The sequence below is a fragment of the Eptesicus fuscus genome, chromosome 7 (genome assembly GCF_027574615.1).
Source record: "Eptesicus fuscus isolate TK198812 chromosome 7, DD_ASM_mEF_20220401, whole genome shotgun sequence".
Classification (NCBI taxonomy): Eukaryota; Metazoa; Chordata; class Mammalia; order Chiroptera; family Vespertilionidae; genus Eptesicus; species Eptesicus fuscus.
This window is the reverse complement of record NC_072479.1, coordinates 104,449,215-104,470,755: the sequence shown is the minus strand read 5'-3', so window position 1 is coordinate 104,470,755 and position 21,541 is coordinate 104,449,215. Positions and strand designations below refer to the sequence as shown.

The 21,541-nt window shown below is 60.6% G+C and overlaps 2 protein-coding genes across 3 annotated transcripts; one reads left to right on the top strand and one right to left on the bottom strand.

Annotated features, from left to right (window-relative positions):
- The first annotated feature begins 411 nt into the window (after window positions 1-411).
- Window positions 412-6,589, top strand: LOC114227740 (ribosomal RNA-processing protein 7 homolog A). Its single transcript, XM_054719597.1, has 7 exons — window positions 412-493; window positions 2,163-2,305; window positions 3,561-3,686; window positions 4,678-4,795; window positions 5,095-5,192; window positions 5,556-5,754; window positions 6,143-6,589. The coding sequence occupies exons 1-7, from the start codon at window positions 421-423 to the stop codon at window positions 6,226-6,228; spliced, it is 843 nt and encodes a 280-aa protein (XP_054575572.1). The 5' UTR covers window positions 412-420; the 3' UTR covers window positions 6,229-6,589.
- On the bottom strand, window positions 6,579-20,392 carry SERHL2 (serine hydrolase like 2). 2 transcript variants are annotated; one of them, XM_054719595.1, is made up of 12 exons: window positions 20,317-20,392; window positions 19,262-19,411; window positions 19,047-19,160; window positions 18,715-18,756; window positions 18,089-18,108; window positions 17,604-17,678; window positions 16,233-16,345; window positions 15,613-15,692; window positions 11,620-11,654; window positions 9,430-9,512; window positions 7,998-8,094; window positions 6,579-7,030 (listed from the first exon to the last, which is right to left on the bottom strand). In XM_054719595.1, the coding sequence occupies exons 1-12, from the start codon at window positions 20,318-20,320 to the stop codon at window positions 6,941-6,943; spliced, it is 903 nt and encodes a 300-aa protein (XP_054575570.1). In that variant the 5' UTR covers window positions 20,321-20,392; the 3' UTR covers window positions 6,579-6,940. The 2 variants fall into 2 exon arrangements, with proteins under 2 accessions (XP_054575570.1, XP_054575571.1); XM_054719596.1 differs by lacking the exon at window positions 18,715-18,756.
- Between the last annotated feature and the right edge of the window lie 1,149 nt (window positions 20,393-21,541).

Here is a 21,541-nt window from a genome sequence, read left to right as displayed (position 1 = left end):
TTCTCTCATATCGAAATTTCTCTCACTTCTCCAAAATGAATTTCTTAAAAATTTAAAAAGTTCATATTCCTTGAAATAAAATAAAATGTTTCAAAGACAATTGGGTATCCACAAAAAAATTCTTCATCAAAATTAAAAACTGCTTTAAAATAAATAAATAAAAATATATATATTATTGATTTCAGAGAGGAAGGGAGAGAGAAAAACATCAATGATGAGAGAGAGATCACATCCCGGTTGAACGACCCGTCCACGCCCTCATTTACTCCCACATTTATCTTATTTACTGACTATTCTGCGCAAGGAAGGAAGTGGCCCAAGAAAGGATGGGAACCCCACGCGGCGCCGTTGTCATGGAAACACGCAGCTCCCAGTTCCCACTACAACTCCCAGCGGCCCGCGCGGTTTCCGGCCGGCAAGATGGTGGCGCGCCGGAGGAAGCGTGCGGCGCGGGACGCCGAAGAGGGGATTCCGAGCCCCCCGGGCTACTCAGGTGAGGGTCCGCGGGACAGTGGGGGGCGGCGGGACGGGCGAGGGGCCGCGGGACAGTGCGGGCCGGGGTCAGCCAGGCTTCGCCCAGACGCGGCGCGGGTTCGGCGGTGCCCGGCGGGTCGTGAGGCCCACGTCGCTCTCGCACAGACTCCTGGGACGAGCCGCTGTGGCCGGCGCCTCCCTGGGTGAACCCGCCTCTGTCCCCGCTCCCCCTCGGCGTGTCCCACACCTTCCCCCTCGGGGAGCACGTCTAGCCTCTTCCCTCTGCGGTTCCTAGTCGCCCGTCAGCTCTCTCCTGGGCGGTCTGTGCCCCAAACCCCTCCCTTTTGGCAGCCACCAGTCTGTCCTCTGCATCTATGTCTGTTTTTGTCTTTGTTTTTAAGATATTTTTATTGGTTTGTAGAGAGAGGGGAAGGGAAAGAGAGAAACGTTGACGTGCTGTTTCTTGCACGCTCCCTCCGGGGATCAGCCCGCAGCCCGCAACCCCCGCATGTGCCCTTCGCGGGGAGTCGGACCCGCAACCTCCGGGTGTAAGGGAGGAAGCCCAACCAACTGAGCCAAACCGACCGGGCTAAGGGGCTAAAGTCAGACTTAAATCAGACTTTGCTTCACACTCTTACCTCTAGTCGTCTCCCCACCCCTCCAATACCCCCCGCCCCCCAAATCTCTCCAGTGGCTAAAGTTAGGCCTAAAGTAAAACCCAAACTTGTTACCATTGACCCCGTGGCCCCACGTGTCCTGCTGGCGCAGACGGTATGTCAGCTCTCGCTTTCTGTGCCGCCGAGGACGCAAGCTCTGTACACCCCAGGGATTCTGCACTGGCTGTGGCCCTTCTCCGAGTTCCCCAGCAGCTGAGCCCTGACTGCTGCCGCCCGCTTTGTGTCCTTCCCTTCCGCAGAGAAGCCTTCAGGACGGTTCCCACGGCCTCTGCCACCGCCACCCTGTGCTGCCTCCCGTTTCTCTCCTGTGGGCTGCAGCCTCGGTTTCTGCTTGTTCACCGTCTCCCCCGCCCCGGGAGCTGCTGCGTGCAGGGCTGCAGCTGTCCCCCACCCCACCCCGTGCTCCGAAGAAGGTGGTGGGAGGGACAGAGAACAGTCCCTGATTTTGAGAGAACTCAAAGGTGTGGGAATATGAGCGATTATCCAGATAACCCTCCAAGTACAGAGGTAGGGCCATAGGAGAGATTGTGAAGGCGCAGAGCAGGGGGGTCCCACCTGGCAGGTAGGCCTCCTCGCAGGAAGTGAAGTGAACACTTGCAGAACAGGTGGAGAGGAGAGGGTTGCTCTTTCCGTGAAGGGTACAGGTGTGTGAGGCCCTGGCGAACCGGAGGGAAGGCCAGAGTGGCCTGCCAGCTGGGGGCGGGGCGGGGTGTAGGGGTGAGAGGAGGCGCAGAGGGGGGCCTCCAGCCACAGGCGGTTCGGTGTTTACCTCAGGAGCAGCAGCAGCAGCAAATCTCCTCTTGCTTCACTCCCCGCCTGTAGTCGTTGTCTCCTCCATAGCTCGGGGGGCAGGGCGCTCATCTACTGGCACAGACTGAAGAGCACCCTGCACAGGTCTTGCCTAGGGGAAGGGCTCAGTGAAGGGTGGGGGGTGGGTGGACAGACAGATGGGACTAGAAAGGGGCAGCCTGACCCTGACTTTCCTGCCATCCTCTTCTCTTTTCCCCCCAGCCGTTCCGATCAAGTTCTCCGAGAAGCAAAAGGCTTCCCATTACCTGTACCTGAGAGAGCACCGAGTTCGAGAAGGCACCAAGTCTTCCTGGCCTCCGAAGAGGACCCTCTTTGTCCTCAATGTGCCCCCGTACTGCACCGAGGTGAGCTGGTGTCTGGGGGGCAGCTGCGGGCTGGGGTGGGGCTCTAGGCAAGCTGTGCTTCCACTGCCCCCCAAGGCCTTAGTGGTGAGATGGAGACCACTGAGGCCCCAAGGGCAGGAATCCAGACGGCAGCCTCTCTCCTGACAGGAAGATTGCTTTTTAAAGATCTGTTTTTATTGATTTCAGAGAGGAAGGGAGAGGAAGAGAGGGATAGAAACATCAGTGATGAGAGAGAATCATTGATTGTCTGCCTCCTGCACGCCCCACATGGGGGGAGTCTGCAACCTGGGCATGTGCCCTCACTGGGAAATGAACTGTGACCTTCTAGTTTATGGGTCGATGCTCAACCACTGAGCCACACCAGCCAGGCTAAAGGGGTGTTTTTAAAAATATTAATTCTGAGGAGCCCAAAGTTTTTTATTACCTAGAATTATTTCAGCTGCATGCTGTTTTCCCAGTTAGGGCGGGAGTTGATTCTTGATGTGCCCCGACCCGGATCAAACCTGCAGCCTTGGCAGGTTAGGACGGTGCTCTAACCAACTGAGCTACTTGGCCAGGGTGCCTAGTAATTTTAAAAAGAAATTTAGAACCCTAGCTGGTTTGGCTCAGTGGATAGAGCGTCGGCCTGCGGACTCAAGGGTCCCAGGTTCAATTCCGGTCAAGGGCATTACCTTGGTTGCGGGCACATCCCCAGTAGGGGGTGTGCAGGAGGCAGCTGATCAATGTTTCTCTCTCATCGATGTTTCTAACTCTCTATCCCTCTCCCTCTCTGTAAAAAAATCAATAAAATATATTTTAAAAAAATAAAAAATGAATAAAAAGAAATTTAGAACCTAATTCTTTCAGTCTCATTACCCAGAGAAATTGATAGGAAAGACTGATCTTTCAGCAAGAGTTACTTTCCAAGTGAGAAATCCCTTCACTTTGGTGAGAAGCCAATGCGTTCTGGGCATATGCTCCCGCAGGACCCTGTCACAAAGCCAGAAAGCTTACACCTGAACTCTGTCTCCCCACCTCCTGAGGACCTGGCCAGTGGAGGGGCGGCTTCTTACCCCCGGGTTTAACGTGTAAATTGACAAGGTTTTGTCTCGGGCCCTGGGAGGAGAGGATTTTAACTTCCGTGCTGAGGCCGTGGCTTGCCCAGACCCTCCCTGCGTGTCCCGGCTGGGGCACAGACGTGGGACCCCGGATCTCCAGCGGGGAGGAGGCTCCTGGAAGGGCCTGCAGCCCTCACACTGTGCTCCCTCCGCCTCAGGAGTGCCTGGCCCGCCTCCTCTCCCCCTGTGGCCCCGTCCAGTCCGTGGAATTGCAGGGGAAGCCCGAGCTCACCGAGAGCCCCAAGGAGCCACAGTCCAAGTTCTTTCACCCCAAGCCTGTTCCGGTGAGCCTCCATTCCCGGGTCTGCAGCATGGGGGGAAGGGACAGTGTCCCCTGAGGGGACGGTGATGCTGGGTGGCAGTGGGACTTTCAGGGCCTGCCCTAGGGCTCTCAGCCAGACATGTGGTCCAGGAGGGCTGGCTGGTACACCGCTGCACTCCGTACCCCAGACTTGCCACTTCCTTTAGCTTCCTGCTGCCTCTTTCCAGGGTCCTGAAAGCTCAGGGTGCATGTCTGCGTCGGGCCTGAGGGCCTCCCTGAGCCCACTGTCATTTCCCCGTGGCCTGGGGCCCACACCCCTGCTGCAGTGGAATTGGAACTAGTACGCGCCCTGTGTGTCCGTCCATTCCTGGTCCGGGGTCAGTACTCTGTTCCCCGAGTCCCTCCCATAACGGAAGAACGGCCTGGTGGGAACGGGCACAGTGGGTAACTAGGGCACAGAGGGTAACTGGGGGCACAGAGGGTAACTGGGAGCTCAGGTGGGTAACCAGGGGCACGGGGTAACTAGGGGTTACACAGTGGGTAACTAGGGGCTCAGGTGGGTAACTAGGGGCACAGGCGGGTAACTAGGGGTTACACAGTGGGTAACTAGGGGCTCAGGTGGGTAACTAGGGGCACAGGTGGGTAACTAGGGGTTACACAGTGGGTAACTAGGGGCACAGTGGATTACTAGGGGCATGGTGCGTAACTAGGGACACATGTGGGTAACTAGGGGCACAGGCGGGTAACTAGGGGTTACACAGTGGGTAACTAGGGGCTCAGGTGGGTAACTAGGGGCTCAGGTGGGTAACTAGGGGCACAGTGGGTAACTGGCACACAGCCATCCCGCCTGTGGATTAGGACAACCTCCTGGTTATCTTCGGGTCAGGGACAGCCCTGCACATCGCCGCTGGTCCAGTGACAAGTCAGGCTGAGGGCAGGGACATCCCACGTGCCGGGCGTGAGTGGCTGGGAGAACGGGAAGGCCCAGCGCTGTGACATCTCCCTCCCTCCAGGGCTTCCAGGTGGCCTACGTGGTGTTCCAGAAGCCAAATGGGGTGTCGGCTGCCTTAGCCCTGAAGGGCCCTTTGCTGGTCTCGACAGAGACTCACCCCGTGAAGAGTGGCATTCACAGTAGGTGCTTCCGGGGGGGGGGGGGTGGTACCTCCTTCCAGGGCCCTGGGTGGGTGGGGGGGTCCTTGTGAGGCAGTGTCGCTGTGTTCACTTGCCCTGAGAGCAGCGTGTGGGAGGCCTGAGCCTGGCACTGGGTGGGCACAGGGGGCGCCCAGCTTGCAACCACCAGAACCTTCCTTGGCGAACCCTGGCCAGTCTCCGTCCCTGAGGCCCGTGTGTGAGGAGCCAGCTGGCCCGGCGGGTCCTGGGGTGGCCCACAGGGCGCCTGAGGGGGCTGTGTGCCTCGCTCCCGCCCTCAGAGTGGATCAGTGACTACACAGACTCCGTGCTGGACCCGGAGGCCCTGCGAGTGGAAGTGGACACGTTCATGGAGGCGTACGACAGGAAGATGGCCGAGGTGGGCTTCACAGGGGCTGCACCTCACAGTCGCTTGGGGAAGGCGGTGCCGTGGGTGCGGGGTGGCTCCTGGGGGTGGGGGGCCCGCTGACCCGGTCACCATGTGGAGTCTAGACGCCCCTTTCCCTGCTGAGTCCCGGTCACCTGAGCTGCTGGCGTCTAGTCGCTAGGTCTGTAGAGGGGACAGTCGGAGGCTGGAGGAGGCAGCAGCATTGACATGTCTGCCCCCCCCCCCCAACTTAGGCACCCACACTGCTGGGGGCGGAGTGGGCAGCAGGTGCCCTTGGGTGCCCAGGTTCTTCCCAACAGGCTCCCGAGGCTGCAGGCGGGTCCCCGGCGCCATCACGGGGTCATGTCCTTGCAGGAGGAAGCTAAGGCCAAGGAGGAGGAAGGGGTCCCGGACGACGAGGGCTGGGTGAAGGTGACGCGCCGTGGCCGGCGGCCCGTGCTGCCCCGGACGGAGGCAGCCAGCCTGCGGGTGCTGGAGAGGGAGAAGCGGAAGCGCGCCCGCAAGGAGCTGCTCAACTTCTACGCCTGGCAGCACCGCGAGACCAAGATGGAGCGTAAGGGCGCGCCCCCAGCCCCTCGGCCACCCCACTAGCCTTGAGCCCCAGCTGCCCTGGCAAGGCCTATGGCCAAAGGCTTCCCAACAGGCTTTGGGTTTGGGATCCCAGCCAGGCCGCACCTGTGTGCTGGTCCCACTTTGCTCCCTAGAGGTCGCTGTGGGGTCCTCTGGGTTACTTAGGGCTGTGGAGGCACCTGGGGTGTGGGACCCACAGCCAGAGCCCTGAGCAGTTGTGCTGGGGCCAGACTGCAGGAGGTGGGCCCCGGGTGCTGGCGGTGGTGCAGAGGCTGCTGTGGAGAGTGTGTGTGTGGCCAGTTGGGCTCATGGGGAGCAATGGGGGGCACATTGTCTGATAGTGGCCGTTCCCCCTCCCCCTCGCACCCCAGATCTAGCGCAGCTGCGCAAGAAGTTTGAGGAGGACAAGCAGAGGATTGAGCTGATGCGGGCCCAGCGCAAATTCCGTCCCTACTGAGCCGCAAGGACAGGGTGGTGGGGGTGGCCGGCGAGGACACGACGGCCTGGAGGCTTCCAGACTGCCCAGGCCCAGAAGCTTCCCCGTCAGACAGCTCTGAGAGTCAGCCCACAGGCGGCGGGCAAAGGACAGTGCCACCCTAAATCCTGGTCTTCAGCAGCCCGGAGCTGGGAGCCTGCCCAGCATGAGGACTTGGCTCTCAGGAGCCACCGGCCCAGGAAGTGGTTCCTTCTGCTCCTGTCTCCTCCCAGATGTTTGGATCTTCCGCCAAAAGCTAAGTGTGCGCCATGTTCTCCCCTTACCCCTCAGTGGCCAAGCCCCTGCACCCGTGAAAGCCTCAGAGGCAGCGAGAGAGAAAAGAACAATTTATTCACCCAGGCGGGCACCGGAACGGCTGCGAGAGCTGCTGGCCCCAGGCCGGGCGGCCTATCCAGCCCTTCCCGCACTCCCCGCTCACTGCCGGTTTCCAGCCACACACAGACAGCCCGAATCCAGACACGGTCTCCCCTTTGAGCTCACAAATGTTGGAGACAAATCTCACCCCACACCTCTGCTCTGCCAGCTCATGCTGCCCAATACCAGTGAGGCCTGGCCCCATCGTGCTGGCCTGGCTGGGGCCCCAGGAGCTGGGCGTCCGGCGGAGAGTGGTGAGCACAAGGTCTCGGTGGCCCCAGGCCCAGGGCTACAGCCGGGCTGGGATCCTGGTCCCGCTTTATAAGAAGGAGCCGACGACACCGGCCACGTGGTCGGGTTGGTTCATGTGGACGTAGTGGTTGCCTGGAACCTCCACATACTGGAACCGCTGGGGAGGGAGGGGACAGGTGGTGAGGGGGGGGCCAGAGTGGTGGCTCCAAGGGCCCTCGGCTGGGGCTTTCCTGGGGTCTGCGGCCTCCCTGTGGTGGTGCAAAGCGTCCCCGGGTGATTCTGGCCCGGCTCTAAGTCCAGGAGAAAGGCCTCCTGGGCGGGAAGTGTGCAAGCCCTGGGGGCCTGGGCCTGGGAGCTGAGAGCTGGGGGAAGGAGGCTGGGCGGAGCGAGTGGCGGTGCTGCTGGCTCTCAGGCCCGCCTGGGAGAAGAACCAGCAGCTTTTCCCACTCTGCTCCTGCCTGGGAGGGAGCTGATGATGGGCCCCCAGCCACCCACAGGCTTCCCGTTTCCGGGGTCAGGTGTGCATGGGGGAACGACCGCCGTTTCCTGCCAGCTGCTCCCCAGGGACAGTCACAGCACAAGTCCCAGCCCTCCTGCTTGGGGGCCTACGCCCCCGTGCAGCCAGCACCCAATGAGGGACGGGTCATCTGTTCCCATTTGGGACCCTAGGAAACCGGCATGGCCGCTGGCTGGGTCGGGCTTGGCCCGGTGCGTTTGAGGACAATAAAATTGGAGAGTCTGCCAGTAACAGTCTATTCTGTGCCGCTCTACTGTGACCACAGCTGGGGTGAGGCCTGGTAGCTCACCTGGTGGACCTGGGGCTGAGCCAGACCAGGGCCCCCAGTGGAAGAAAGATGGCGTGGCCTAGCTGGCTCATCTCAGTGGTTAGAGCATCGGCCTGTGGACTGACAGGTTCCAGGTTCAATTCCGGTCAAGGGCACACCCCAGGGTTGCAGGCTGAATCCCCAGTAGGGGGTGTGCAGGAAGCAGCCGGTCAATGATTCTCATCATTGAAGCTTCCATCCCTCTCCTTTCCTCTCTGATATCACAAGAAGAGGTAGCATGGCGGAGCGCAGAGGGCATGATGCCCCCTCACACCCCAGCCACCCTGACCCCACACCTACCTCTCCTAGGGCGGATTTCAGCGTGTCAGTCATGAAAAGCAGGGGCCCCTTGTCAGAGTCCTTCTCTCTCCTCACGTGAAAAAATCCTTCGGTTGCTCTGGAAAGCAAGAAACCAGGGTTCATCTCAGGTCCGCTTCCAGCAGTGCCCTGCACCCTGGCCTGGGCTACCCTCCCCCTTGTCCACAGCTGGGTCCCATTGAGTTCAAGTTTAAGTCAAGAGTCAGGCACTCAGTACCCAGCCGCACTTGAGTCCCAGTTGCCCGTGTTCATAACCAGTGAATGTACAGCCAGTGAAGGGCTTGAGTCCGTACTTTTTCTTTTTTTCCAAAGTCTTTTTTAGTGATTTTTAGAGAGAGAGCAATATCAATTGGCTGCCTCCTGCATGCTCCCTACTGGGGATCCATCCCTGGGCATGTGCCCTTACGGGGAAGCAAACTGGCAAACATTGGTACATGGGTTGATGCTCAACCACTGAACAACACTGGCCAGGCTTTCTTTAAAAAAAAAAAAAAAAAAAGCTTTACTGAGTTAATTTCACCCAATTTAAGTACATAATTCATGGTTTTAAATATCTTCAGATGTGCATCCACCAGTAGGGAATTTTAGAGCATTTTCATCACCTCAAAAACCCCACCTGTGTCCTCTCCCACACACAACTGCAGGGCTAGTGACGGTCTGCCCGTTCCCTCCCTGGGCTTGCAGGGAAGGCAGTCCCAGTGCTTTCAGGGTCCCTCTGTGCTCTGGCACCTGTCAGTGCCTCCTTCCTTTTTAGGGCGGAAACAGCCCGCGGTCCTTGTGGTGATGAGGAATCTCTGCACCATCATGCACCAGTGTGCGCCTCACTGGGGCCTGCACCTGGAGTGGGACTGCCCAGCCAGAGGGCCCTGTGGTAACTGCTGGAGAGACGCCAGACTGTGCCACCGTGACCCCACCACTGGACGGCCCCATCGCTCTGAGGGCTGGGGCTCTGGCCATCCTGCTGACCGCACTGGCTCAGGTGAGAGGAGCCACCTGGCGGGTGTGCAGGGTGTGGCTGTGCGTGTCTGATGCGTGCTTTCTAGACCCTGTGCTTGGCACCAGAGACAGGTGTCCCTGGGTCACAGACCCTGCCTTGGGCGTGGCCGGTGCAGGACTGCAGTGTGTGGGGGGTGGCATCTAGGCCACACTAAAGGACGTTCGCTGCTGTGAGACCCTGAGGTGCGGGCGTTGGGGAGAAAGGCAGGCAGGAGCGGCAGCAGAGGCCTGGGAAAGGGAGGGGCCCAGGTGGCTACAGGGTTGGGGTGCCCTCCACAGTCTCCTGTTGGAAGGCCTTCCTGCCAGGCACCAGCTGCCGAGGGCTCCCCAGCCTGTGGCCGTCGGGGGGCTGGGACCTCACTCCTGGGAGACCTGCGGGTTCCCGTGCTCACAGCGCGGCTGCTGGGTTCAGACTTACTTGACGAGCAGGACGTGGGCCTGCAGCTTCTTGATGGCCTGCACACACAGCTCCTTGCTGATGAAATCGAAGGTGTGCTCTGGCTGCAGAGACGGGAACCACCGTGAGTCATTTCTACTCCTCACCTGAGGATGTGCTTTCTGCTTTAACATATATTTTTATTGATTTCAGAGAGGAAGGGAGAGAAACATCAAAGATGAAAGAGGATCATTACTCAGCTGCCTCCCTCATGCCTCCGACTGGGGACTGTCTGAGCCAGCAACCCAGGCATGTGCCCTGACAGGGAATCAAACTCTGACCTTCTGGTTCGATTCTTGGATGAGCTCAGCCATTGAATCACATCGGCGGGCATTAAATAATACATGTTTTATATTAATATAAATCACCCAGGACCCTTCAGTCCCCAGGCCAATGCTCAGTGGACAGAGTGTTGGCCTGAGGACTGAAGGCTCCTGGGTTCGATTCTGGTCAAGGGCACAAGCCAAGGTTGCTGGCTTGATCTCCAGTGTGGGGTGTGCAGAAGGCAGCTTATCAGTGATTCTCACTCATCACTGATGTTTCTATTTCTCTCCCTTCCTCTCTGAAATCAATAAAAATATTTTTAAAAATAAATATTTCATATATTTGAGAAACATCAGTGTGTGAGAGAAACACCAATGGGTTGCCTCCCATACGCACCCCAACCGGGGTTCAATTCTGCAACCTGGGTATATGCCCTGACCAGGAATCTAACAGTGACCCTTCAGTGCCTGGGACCACGCTCCGACCCACTGGCCGCTGGCCAGGCACCAGGCTCTGCTGTGGGTGTGAGACCTGTCTCCTGAGGGCCCTGGGGAGCCTGGTGGGCACCTCACCCACCTTCCCCAGGACGGAGCCCAGGGCCCAACCACACGCCCTTCCCGACAGGCCTCACTGCACAGGCCGCAGGCGCTTCCCCGTCAATCGTTCTGGGCTCCCGGCGCCCGTCCAGGCGGTTTCCCAGACTCCCAGCCGGTGTGGCCGTGCGACAAGGCAGAGGTCTGCCTGCTTCTGGGCCTAGATGTTAGGTCTCAGTGTGGCCCCTTCCCTCTGCCTCTCCGGGCCACAGGCTGCCCGCAGAGCTGCCCTGACAGCCTGGCCCTGGGCTCTGGAGCGCAGCCCACCTGCCTGCTCGGACAGTTGCCTAGAAGTTGGCTTGAGACCCAGTGCAGAATGAGGACCTTGATGCCCAGTCCCTGCCGGCCTCCGACTCAGCCCTGACCACCGTCTGACCCTGACGATGTCTAGGCCTGTGCTGCCCAGTCACCCCCGCCGCCGGGGCCTGTGGTGCTGGGAGGGGAGCTGGTCCACACGGGATGCGCTGCCGTGTGGCTCGCACACTGGACTGGGAGGACAATAGGAAAGGAGTCGGCTGCCTTCATGTTTCACGTGGACTACGTGCTGAGGGGACACCTGGGACACACTGAGTTAAAAATGTTCAACGTGAGTTCACCTGTTTCCTGCACTCTTTTAACATGGCTGCCGGGGAGGCGGACTTAGGAGGCTCCCATCACACTTCCGTCGGGTGGGGCTCCAGTCTGAGCCCTCCGAGGGCACCGGGTCTCCTGTGTCCGAGCTCCGCGCGCAGCCCACAGAGGGGATCAGGGTGTACTCGGTGGGTTAATGCACGAAGGCTCCCGCCAGGACCCACTAAGTCACTGTGTTCGTGGCGGTGCAGACACGATTCCTATGAACACGCTGGCCACAGCCCGCACCCTCACTGCCCTGCTCCGCCCGCACCCTCCCAGCCATTTCCTGCTCCTCGGACTGAGCTAACCTTGGTGCTTCCACAGCAGGCCCGTGTGCCTCCCGGGTGAAGGGAGTGGCCATGCAGGGGGCATTCTCAGCCTTAAAGGAGCGCATTCTGACACGGGATACAACACGGTGACCCTGGAGGACTGATCTCAGTGACATAAGCCAGACACCGGCCACACCCGCTGACTCCACTGACAGAACGTGGTCCCGGTGCTGGGGGGAGTGCGTGGCTCCTGGGAAGGATTTATATGGGGAGATGTGGAATGCTGGGGTGTGATGGTTGCCTGGCATCATGAGTTGACTTTATGCCACTGAGTGGTGTCCGTACAAATGGCTGCCGGTGATAATACTGTGCCATGTGTATCACCCCCAGAGAGGCCGACGGAGCGGGAGGGGAGGGAAAGGCAGGGCACTCACCAAGGCGATCCTCCGGTCTCTCCTCAGCACCAGGCCTGGGAGGGAAGCAGACGGTGCCGGTCAGGGGGGGCCTCACCTCCCCTGTCCTGGGAGCCTGCCCTTTCGCCAGGGCTCACTTCTTCAGCCTGGACTGGCAGGGACCATCCCCGACTCCCCTTGGGGGTTCAGCTGGGGCAGAGCTCGTCCACCACCACCGGGCCACGAGCCATGTGGCCACCCCGGTGCCTCCCCGGCCACCTCAGGGTAGCGCAGAAGGATGGACGTAGGAACAACTCCCTCCTGGCCTCAGAGTCTCCGAGAACGTTAAGTGACCCTGCGGGTCTTCAAACACCATGAAGTACCCCACAGGGAACAATCACACCGCCCCTCGTCCAAGAGAAATCGAGCAAAAAGGAAGGTTGGAGGGGTCCAAAGGTTGGCGAGTGATCCAGGCTCCAGGCCGAGCCTGGGTTCTGGGCCGCAATCCCGCAGGTGGACAGCTCGGCCTCACCAGGCAGGGCGGATGCCAGGCTAAGCCGCACCTGGCAATGTCCCCTGGAGAAATGGCTGCAGGGAGGGCCGGGTAGGGTAGCTCAGCTGGTTAGAGGTAGTCCGGTTTCGCCAAGTTTGCGGGTTTGATCCCCGCTCGGGCACATACAAGGCCCAACCGATGAATGCATAAGTGGAGCAACAAACCAATGTTTGTCTCCTTTCCCCTCGATCTAAAATTAATGTTTAAAATAAAAAATCCATCCACCCATCAGTGCATCCGTCCATCAATACCCACCACGTTGTAGAACTTCCTTGGTGGTTTGGAAAAGAAAAACAAAACGGTTAACTCTGACAAAAGTGCGAGGAGCAGCTTTTGTCCTGATGTGTGGTCTCTGGGCCCAGTTCCCGACACAGCCCCGCCCTTGGAGTTTCCTGAGAGACAGGATGGGAGGGGTCGCCTGAAAGATGAAGCTGTGCTCCGGGGAGTGGGGAGGGCTGGGGATGGAGTCAGCCAGGCCTGTGGGATGAAACCTCCATACAGGCCCTTGGAGCACAGCACCTGACCTGAGAGGCAGGCCTGCGAGCCCCAGCCCTGCCCTGCGCAGCTGCCCTGTGACTGGGCCTGCGTGTGTCCTTCACAGTGAACCAGGCTGAGCAAACGTTTTCCTGAGCTCCGAGCCATTCGAGGAAATTACTGAACCTGATGGTGTGGGAACGCCAGTTCTAGCCAGTTGGTCCGAGGACAGGCGACAGCCTCGTGTGGGCATCTGAGATGGGAAGGAAGGCCCTGGGCCCGCCCTCTCTGGCCTCAGTTTCCTCATCTGCAAGTGAAGGGGCCCGGGGTCCTGAGGTCCCTGCTGCAGCCCTGGGCTGGGCAGGAGGCAGCGTGGCTGCTGGGAGCGGAGAGGACCAGGGCCCAGGAGTGTCGCCCCCCCACCCCCAGCCAGCAGGCCCAGGCAGAGGCTTCTGACTACTAAGGAGGCCCAAGTTCAAAGGTAAGAGAATAAACCTCAGATAACCTTCCACCCGCTCCCTCCCCTTCCTCTGCCAGGCCTGCCGAGGTCAAGGTCATAGACTCCGGCCACAGTCCACTCACATGGCGGCCGGCCATGCCAGCAGCTGCTGCTCGTGGGAAACGCAGAATGTTGCCAGGTCTTCTCATTTTTCAACAGAAACTGGAAATTCCATTTTTACCACAACCTTTCAGTTTTATATATGAACAACCTGTTCAAAATCCCCTCCAGGCCAAATTTTGGGGTTCAAACTACACAAGCGAAACCAATCCTGCCCTCAACCCCAGGGCCACGCAGCCTGTGGGCGGACGCTGCAGTCATTAGGGAACCAGAGCTGGGTTCTCCCGTTCAGGCCAATACCTCCAGCTGTTCCCACAGGCCTAGGCCATCAGAGGCAGGAGGCAAATTAGAGGGTAGCCAGGGACCCGCCCTCCCCTCTGCTCACAGCCCCCTGGTTCTCCCACAGGCCTGTGCGGCACCTCTGCTCAGGGGCCACCTCCCTCCCGGATGTCCTGTGAGCACGCCCTCACCTGCACTGCTCTGCTCTGCTCAGAAGTCACCTTCTCCAGGAGGCCAGCCCAGCCCCTCTGCCTGCAGGTCACACTGCAAGCTCCCCACCGCCTGCGCCTCCCCGCGGCCACCTCCTTCTGCATCCCGCTAGCTCGGGCCTCACCGAGGGGGAGTGCGCACAGCCAAGGGCCACCAGACAGCTAGGAGAGAGGCATCCACAGAGTCTGTCACAGCCCTGCCAGCACTTGACCTTGGGTCTCTGGCCTCCAGAACTGAGAGGTAAGCCGCCCAGTCTGTGGAATTGGTAACGGCAGCCCTAGGCAGCGAACACAGAGTTCAGAGGTCAAGCCCAGTGATGGAGCCATCCCAGTCCCCTGCCCTGCTCCAGGACGGATGGGGGCTCTCAGGGTCTCTGGACTTGGGGGGGGGTTAGCTCCCCCAATGTCACCACCCCATGCCCGTGGCATCTGGGAACCCGCTCGGTCTTCTTTTAGGTTAACCCAGGGCCCAAAGGGCCACGGCCCCTGCAGAGGGGCTGGTCCCAACACCCCGATCCAGCAACTGCCACTCCCCCTTCTCCTCTCCCACCCCCAAGTCACCCGGGTCAGCGTCTGTGCTCATCACTGCACGTGACCCTGGCCTGGCCTAATCGGCTCCCTGCTTCCCGATTAGCCCACTTCTGCTCCAGGGCCCCCTGGGCCTTGCATCTGTGGGCACATCGGGGAGCCTGGCCCAGGCCCTCTGCCCTCTGCCCTCGGCTCCCCTTTCCATGAGGATCTGAGGGAGGGCCAGGCAGAGGCTCAAATGGCAACTGGTCACCCCCCACGACAGGCCAGACTGGCAGCGAGGGAAACAGTGCCGGGTCCTGGCCAGTCCGTTTGACCTGGTTTCTGCCATTTCTGGAAATCAATAGGAGGGAACAGGCCTCTGGCTTCTCTTGAGCAACTGAAAATGCTGGCCAGACTAGGCCCGCGTTCCTCCCATGAGAACAGCGGGCTGGGCCAGTTCACAGCCCCACCGCCCCCATCTGCTCTCTGCCAGCACCCGATGAACTCCCCAACTTGCCCAGTGCCCACGCCCACAGCTGGGTTCTTGACACCCCTCCCCCCTTGGTAATTGACAGCTGGCTCAGGGCGGCACTGAGCTCTCCAGAAAGGTCTCCTCCAGGCTGACCAGCAGCCCCTGCACCAGGGATGAGCAGAGGACTCCATTACTCCCACAGCGTCACTGTGGGGAGGGGCTAAGGGACAGCCTGACTGACAGCAGCCCTGCAGCCTCCACTGCCCGCCTCCTGAGCCGTCACTGGGATTTTTATCGTTAGATACGATCGGTGGGTGAGTGATCGTGGGAGGACACATGTGCTTACACTGTCCTCTGGGCAAGGGCATCCGCGGATTAAGCGTAAGGATTCCAGGAAACACCGGGGACCTGCACGTGCACAGACTGGTTTGGAAAGGTCAAGGAATAATCGGGGCGCTCCCCTAAGTCAGAATTCCGGTAAACAGGGCAGGCGGCCTTCCGCACACTTCCCTTTTCTCAGAACGTCCTTACAACTTTCCAACGAGGTCTCCTGTGCCCCAACAGTTTCCTGAAGGAACGTCACAGGAATCGAAGGAGACAACACGGGCCCGGGGCTCCATCAACCCCGTTCTCCGTTTGGAAACCTGTTCAAGTCACTCACCCCAGGGCACCCTCAAAGCCTGGCCTCGGACACGGGCGCCCACCACCAGGACCCGCACAGCGTTGGTCCCGAGACGCCTACCCCCGCCCCCAAGGAGCGGCCTCGGGGCGTGCAGCACTGTCTCACGGCACAAGTCACGGGGCCTTCCCCTGCCTCAGTTTCTCCTGCTCCAAACAGGCTGAGCAGAGGGCAGTGGAGGATTAACTGAGATCCTACTCGCAAAGCACACAGGGTCACGCCTGGCCCAAGACAGGCTTAGTTATATGGCTGCTCGCCAAGAGCAGTGCCCATGAGCGCCCTGGGCGGGGAGCGCCTTACCTGTGGGCACCTGGGTGGCTCCCCGCTGCAGCAGCAGCTTCCCGCACTCCTCGCCCACATGTCTGTTATTCTTGAGGAACCTGGGGGGACAGAGGGTGCTGGATGCCTCGGGTCAGGAGGGGCTGATGGGAAGGAGAGAGGGCAGGGAAAGGGAGGCCACCCCGCAAGGCCGCAGGTGGGTGGAGGGCAAGTTCACATCCGTGGGGGTGGGGTGTTCCCATTCCTCAGACACCAAATATTCACGGAGCCCTGCCGCCCAGGCACGGACAGGTGCTGGAGGCACAGATGTGCCAGCCAACCCTGCAGGCGCAGGGGTCAGGACAGGCTGCCAGAGGCAGTGCCATCTGGCTGAGGCCCAGAGGAGGAGGCCAGTGAGCCAGGTGCCCGGCAGGTCTGGGGAGGGCGCAGGGGGAGAGCGGGGCGTCGCTGCACAGGGAGGATGAGAGGCAGATGCAGTGGCAATGGTGCCAGGAGCCTGAGGCCCCGGTGGGCACAGAGAGACGCAGGCTTGGTGTGGACTTGCCACCGAAGCTCCTTCCTCCGGCCGCGTGATTGGCTCCCTCCATGTCCTCCCACCGTCTCCCCCAGCCCATCTCCCCCATGGCCCCCACGGCACCCACCTCTGCAGCATCTCCTCCGGGCTGAGCACGCGTGAGGGCCCCTTGGCGGCCTGCTCCAGCAGCAGCGTGTGCTCCAGCCCCTTCCGCTTGTAGGTCAGCAGGTTCTCCAGTTCCTAAACATCCGTGGTTCTCAGGCAGCGCCCCCATGCAGACGAAGGGCCCCCCTCCCCCAGCCCAGGCTCTGCCCTCAGCAGCCCCTGGGGATGCCTTCTGACCCAGTGCGGGTTTGCCTGCCAGTGAGCCCTTGACCCAGAGCAGGCTGCCTGCCTGGCCACACTGGCCCAGCGGCCTGTGGTGGGGACTGCGGGGGGCTCAGCTCGGATGACAGCTGGAGGGGCAGCTGGGACAATGGAGGGAACATCTCTGGCAAAGGGCCGGAAGTCAGGAACCACCTGGTGGCGGGAATGATGCTTCAACCAGAATTCACCTGGTTAACGCCTGCTGTCACCAAATGGTGGGCCCTCAGGATACCCACGGGCTATGCCGCGAACGTTCACTGAGCACGTGCTGTGCCGGGATTGGCGTGTGGCGACAGCAAAGACACCATGGTTCCTGCCCTTACGGGGTTCAGGGTCACTTAACGGACAAGAACACTGAAGCTGACGAAGGAGTTGTGCCACAGCCGAAGAGCCGAGCCCTCGGAGCAGAGCAGTGTCAGAGCTGAGGGCGCCCCCAGGGCTCCGAGTCCCCTGACCATGATGCCCTCCACCTCTGTGTACGGACTGATGCTCCAGCCACCGGGTCACACTGGCCAGGGCCCAACCTCCTCATTGTGAACAGGTGAGGAAACTGAGGCCCAGAGAGGGGAAGGGACTGCCCAGGGTCACACAGCAGGCATAGGGCAGGGCCAGGGCTCAGGTGAGGGACAGCACTGGCTGCTGTCCTGGTGGCGGTGGGGGAGGGGTCAGCACTTTCCCCTCAGTCCACACCCAGGGCTGCTGCGTCCTGTGTGCAGGGCACACGGGCATTTGGCTGAGTGTGAGCGCGGCGGGCTGGCCAGCCGGTGTGTCCAGAGCTTCCTCACCCACCGCTCCTGCTCTGTCCCACCCCGTGGTGTGCTGAGCGGGCACTGTCCAGATCCCCGGCCACACAGGCTTCCAAACTAACAACAAAGGCCACCGTGTTCCTTCCCCTCCCACCCCAAGCAATGTAGCCGCATAGCTCCGTTCTGTGTGTGTGTGTGTGTGTGTGTGTGTGTGTGTGAGAGAGAGAGAGAGAGAGAGAGAGAGAGAGAGAGAGAGAGAGAGAGAGAGGCGGACTCCTCTTGTCTACCCTCTGCCACTCCCCCCACCTCCCTGCTACCCACCAAAGGAGACAGTGCCCAGGGCCCTACCTGGGACCTGGGTCCCCCCGTGCCAGCCCCATTCTTACATTAGAGTCCAGTGCAAAAGGGGATGAGTCCAGCAAGATAAGTTTATCCACCATCTCGGGGAACATACAGGCAAACTACGATGCGACACAAAAAGGGAGGAATGAAGAGAAGGGAGAGGGACTCATCCTTTCCCTGGTGTTTCCAGAAACATCTCTCAGGCTGGGGCAAGGCTCTGACCGAGAGGCCTGAACAAGACCTTCTATCCCTCAGGGCACCTTCTCCCCTGCTCACCCCGTCCGCACCCAGCACCCAGCACCCAGCTCCAAACCCCGGGGGTGGCTGCGTCCTGGGTTCCTGTTTGCCCCAGTGATTACTGCTGGGATCTACAAAGCCAGCTGGCATAGCGAACAAAACGCTGATCCAAAACTGGTGACCCCAAGGGGCCCTTCCGGTGCCAGGTAATTCTTCCGCCTCCTGCTCTCCCACCCCACTTGGAGGAGCACCCAAGGTGTCGTAGGTGATCACGGCAAAGCCTTCTACTCACCATTCCGCCCACAGTGCCACCTAGGAGACAGAACAGCAGTGGGCTGTGCTGCCCAGCAATCACACCCAGACCTTCCTCCAGCTCCTCCCTCCAGTGAGGCGGCTCCGTGTTTGCTGTCAAACCTGGGGCTCCCTCCCTGGGTCCACGTGGCCCCTTCATCAGACCTGACCACTCAGGGGCCATATTCCCTCATCCAATTGGGAGACACCTGCCCAGCCGGCAGGGCTCAGTGGTTGGGTGTTGACCTACGAACCAGGAGGTCACGGTTCGATTCCCAGTCTGGGCACATGTGCCGGGGTTACCGGCTCCATCCCCAGTGGGGGGGCGTGGAGGAGGCTGCCGATCAATGATTCTCTGTCATTGACGTTTCTATCTCTCCCTCTCCCTCTCTGACATCAATAAGAACATATTTTAAAATTGGGAGACAACTACCTACGGGGCCATATGTGCCTCAAGGGAGTTACCTGAGCGCAAAGGCCACCGTGTCCAAAGGTCAATGTCGAATGAACCCCTTCATTTCCCTTGAAGTTCCCAGAAGTGCAGGGCAAAGGGCACTGAGTACCAACTCCTCCCCCTCCCTCGCAGCCCACCGCAGGAGCCCAGCAGGTCCAGGCGAGTGTACTCACCAAAACTGTGGCCCATGATGGAAAAGCGATCCCATTTCAAGGCTGAAAGCACAGAGCCGGGTCTGGGGGCCCAGCCTTCCCCACCTCTGTCCCAGCACCTGGGGCGCCCCCTCAGGAGCCCAGGCTGAGGGCCGGCTGCACTGCAGGGAGGGACCCCGCGGGGGGAAGTGAGCCCCCCTGCCGGCCGCCAGCTTCCCTGTCACCCATGGATCCGGGCAGAGCTGGGGCCTGACGCAGGTCACCCCAGGCCAGCCTTGCTTCCTTCTACCACACTCACTGCCACAGTGAGAGGGGTGCCCCGCTCCCCAACACACACTCTGCCCCTTACTCACCTGCCGAGACTCTGCGGATCTCACCCACGAAGTTTTGATAGTGATAGGGAAGCCCTGGGCTGTAATGGGATGAGAGCCCGTGGCCCCCGAAGTCCATGGCCACGTAGTAAAAGTCTGAGAGGGAGGGAAGAGGGGGAGAGGAGTCTGACTGGGCCTCTGCCTGCTCACCCCCCCGCAGCGCTGCCCCCGCCCTGGCCTTCCTCCCCCCAGCCCACCTCTTGGGAGGAGAGGGATGAGTCTGTCGAAGGAGTTGGCATTGTCCAGCCAGCCGTGCAGGCAGAGAACCGGGGAGCCCTTCTGGGAGCCCCAGGCTTTGGCGGCGATGTGGCCCCAGGGCACAGCCATCTTCAGCTCGGAGAACAGACCTGAAGGAGCCATCAGCTCAGTCCGGGAGCCCCACTTCTGCCCCTTGGTCTGGGCCCGGCCCCTCACCCCATGTGATACCCAGGTTTCCTGTGCTGCCCCCCCGCCCCCCTGCAGTTACAGGGAGAGACCCCGAGGTGGGCACCCGGAGGGGCGTGGGGATCCCCAGAGGCAGGGAAGATAAACTGGGTCACTGAGTGAGGAAACCCTTGGAAGGGCTTCACCACAGAACTTTCTAGAATAGTCTGGGGGTTGGCTAGCTCTGGGCTCTGCCACTGGCTGCCTGTGCAACCTTGGGCAAAGTTATGAACACCCAGCCTCGGTGTCCTTTTCTGGAAACCGGAGTAAATAATAATAATAATAATAATAATGGGCAACATTTTCTGAGTCGTTACTGAGCTCAGGTAAGATGAAGTGGCCCGTCTCCCACATCTTCACAGTAAGTTAAACATTCCTCCGTTCAGCCACACAAATATTAAGGCTGGTTCTTCATATTAAGAACGCTGCCTCCGCAGACCGGGAAACTGAGGCCTGGGAGCTGCAGTACAAGCCCAAGGTCACAGGCAGGGAGAGCTGGAGCCAGGGTTCAGCGCAGGACCCCGCTCTCAGCCCGCCCGACGCGGCCGGCTCCCCCGCCCGGAGCGGCCCCTTTACCCTGCGGCCCTTCCCACGGGGTTGGGGTCCTGCACGCCCCTAAACTCCCGGGAGCTTAACTTCTCCCACTGGGACGCCCGGGTCCTCCCTCCAACCACCGCTGCCGGCCCGGCTCGGAGAAGCGCCGCGAGGGAGGCCGGCGAACCCTCCCCTCCCGCCCTCCGCGCTCCCTGTGAGAGGGTGGGCGGGCGGCAGCGCGCGAGAGGCCTCCCATCCCCTCGGGTCTAAGGGTCCCCGGACAGGGTGTCTTCACCCATAGTCGCGGCCCTTGAACGCGCGGCAGCTGTCGCTTTAAGTCTGGAGGTCGCTCCCAAGAGCACCGACGACTGTTCAAGTTCTTCCCGGGCGACTGGCGCCGCCCCGCCTCCAAGATAGGCCCCGCCTCCCGGACAGACCCCGCCTCCAGGACAGGCCCCGCCTCCCGGATAGGCCCCGCCTCCCGGATAGGCCCCGCCCCGGTCCTCGGCCCCGCCCTTGCCCACCTCCGGGTCCCGCCCGCCCCGGCTCCGGGCCAGGCCAGCACCGGCGCCCCCAGGACACTTCGCCGGCCTGTCCCGTGCTGCGCCCGCGCTCGGGGCGCCGCGTGCGGGAGGAAACTGCGCTCGTCGCGAGGAGGCTGTGAGCCGGGCGGCTGGAGAGCCGGGATTGCCAACGGCCTCCAAAATTCCGGGCTCCGTCCAGGCCATGTCGCAGGAGTGAAGGCTCTGCTTGGCCCGTGGGTGATGGGACCCCGGTCCCTGGGCTGTGCCCATGGCCGCCGACCCCGCGGGGGACGTGGAGCGGCAGCTGGGGAAGCAGCCGCCGGGATGTGGGCAACCCCTGGACCTCATGGGCCTGCACCTGAGGGCTGAGTGTGGGGTGAGTTTTGTTTAAGGTCCACCGGGGCTGCACCGCGTTCCCGCCGCGGCCTGGGCCCTGGGCAGTCAGGCAAGAACCGGCCTTAATACTGGTTGTGGGGCTGAACGGAGGAAGGTACACAATGAGGGCTTGGAGGACTCCTCCCCCAGGGGAAGGGTTACAGACTTGGAATGACTTGAGCCTGAGAAGGATCTAGAGCAGGGGTTCCCGACCTCCTTTTGGCCACGCCCCACCTAAGCATCTCTCAAGTCCTGATGCCTCCTGTGACATAGAATTCTTATTATTCAAAAAGTGACTCCTATGCACGTGGAGGAAGCCTGAAGGGCCCTTAACTTGGTCTAAACAGGCTTCCATAGAACATGGCATCCATGAAAGAGAAAAATAAAAGAACGAAAGGACAGGTGACATACTGAGGAAGAAATCACTAAGAAATTGTTAAAAATAATAATATGCCCCTGGCCGGTGTGGCTCAGTGGATAGAGCGTCAGCCTGCGGACTGAAGGGTCCCAGGTTGGATTCCAGTCAAGGGCACATGCCTGGTTGTGGGCTTGATCCCCAGTGGGGGGCGTGCAGAGGCAGCCGATCAATGATTCTCTCTCATCATTGATATTTCTATCTCT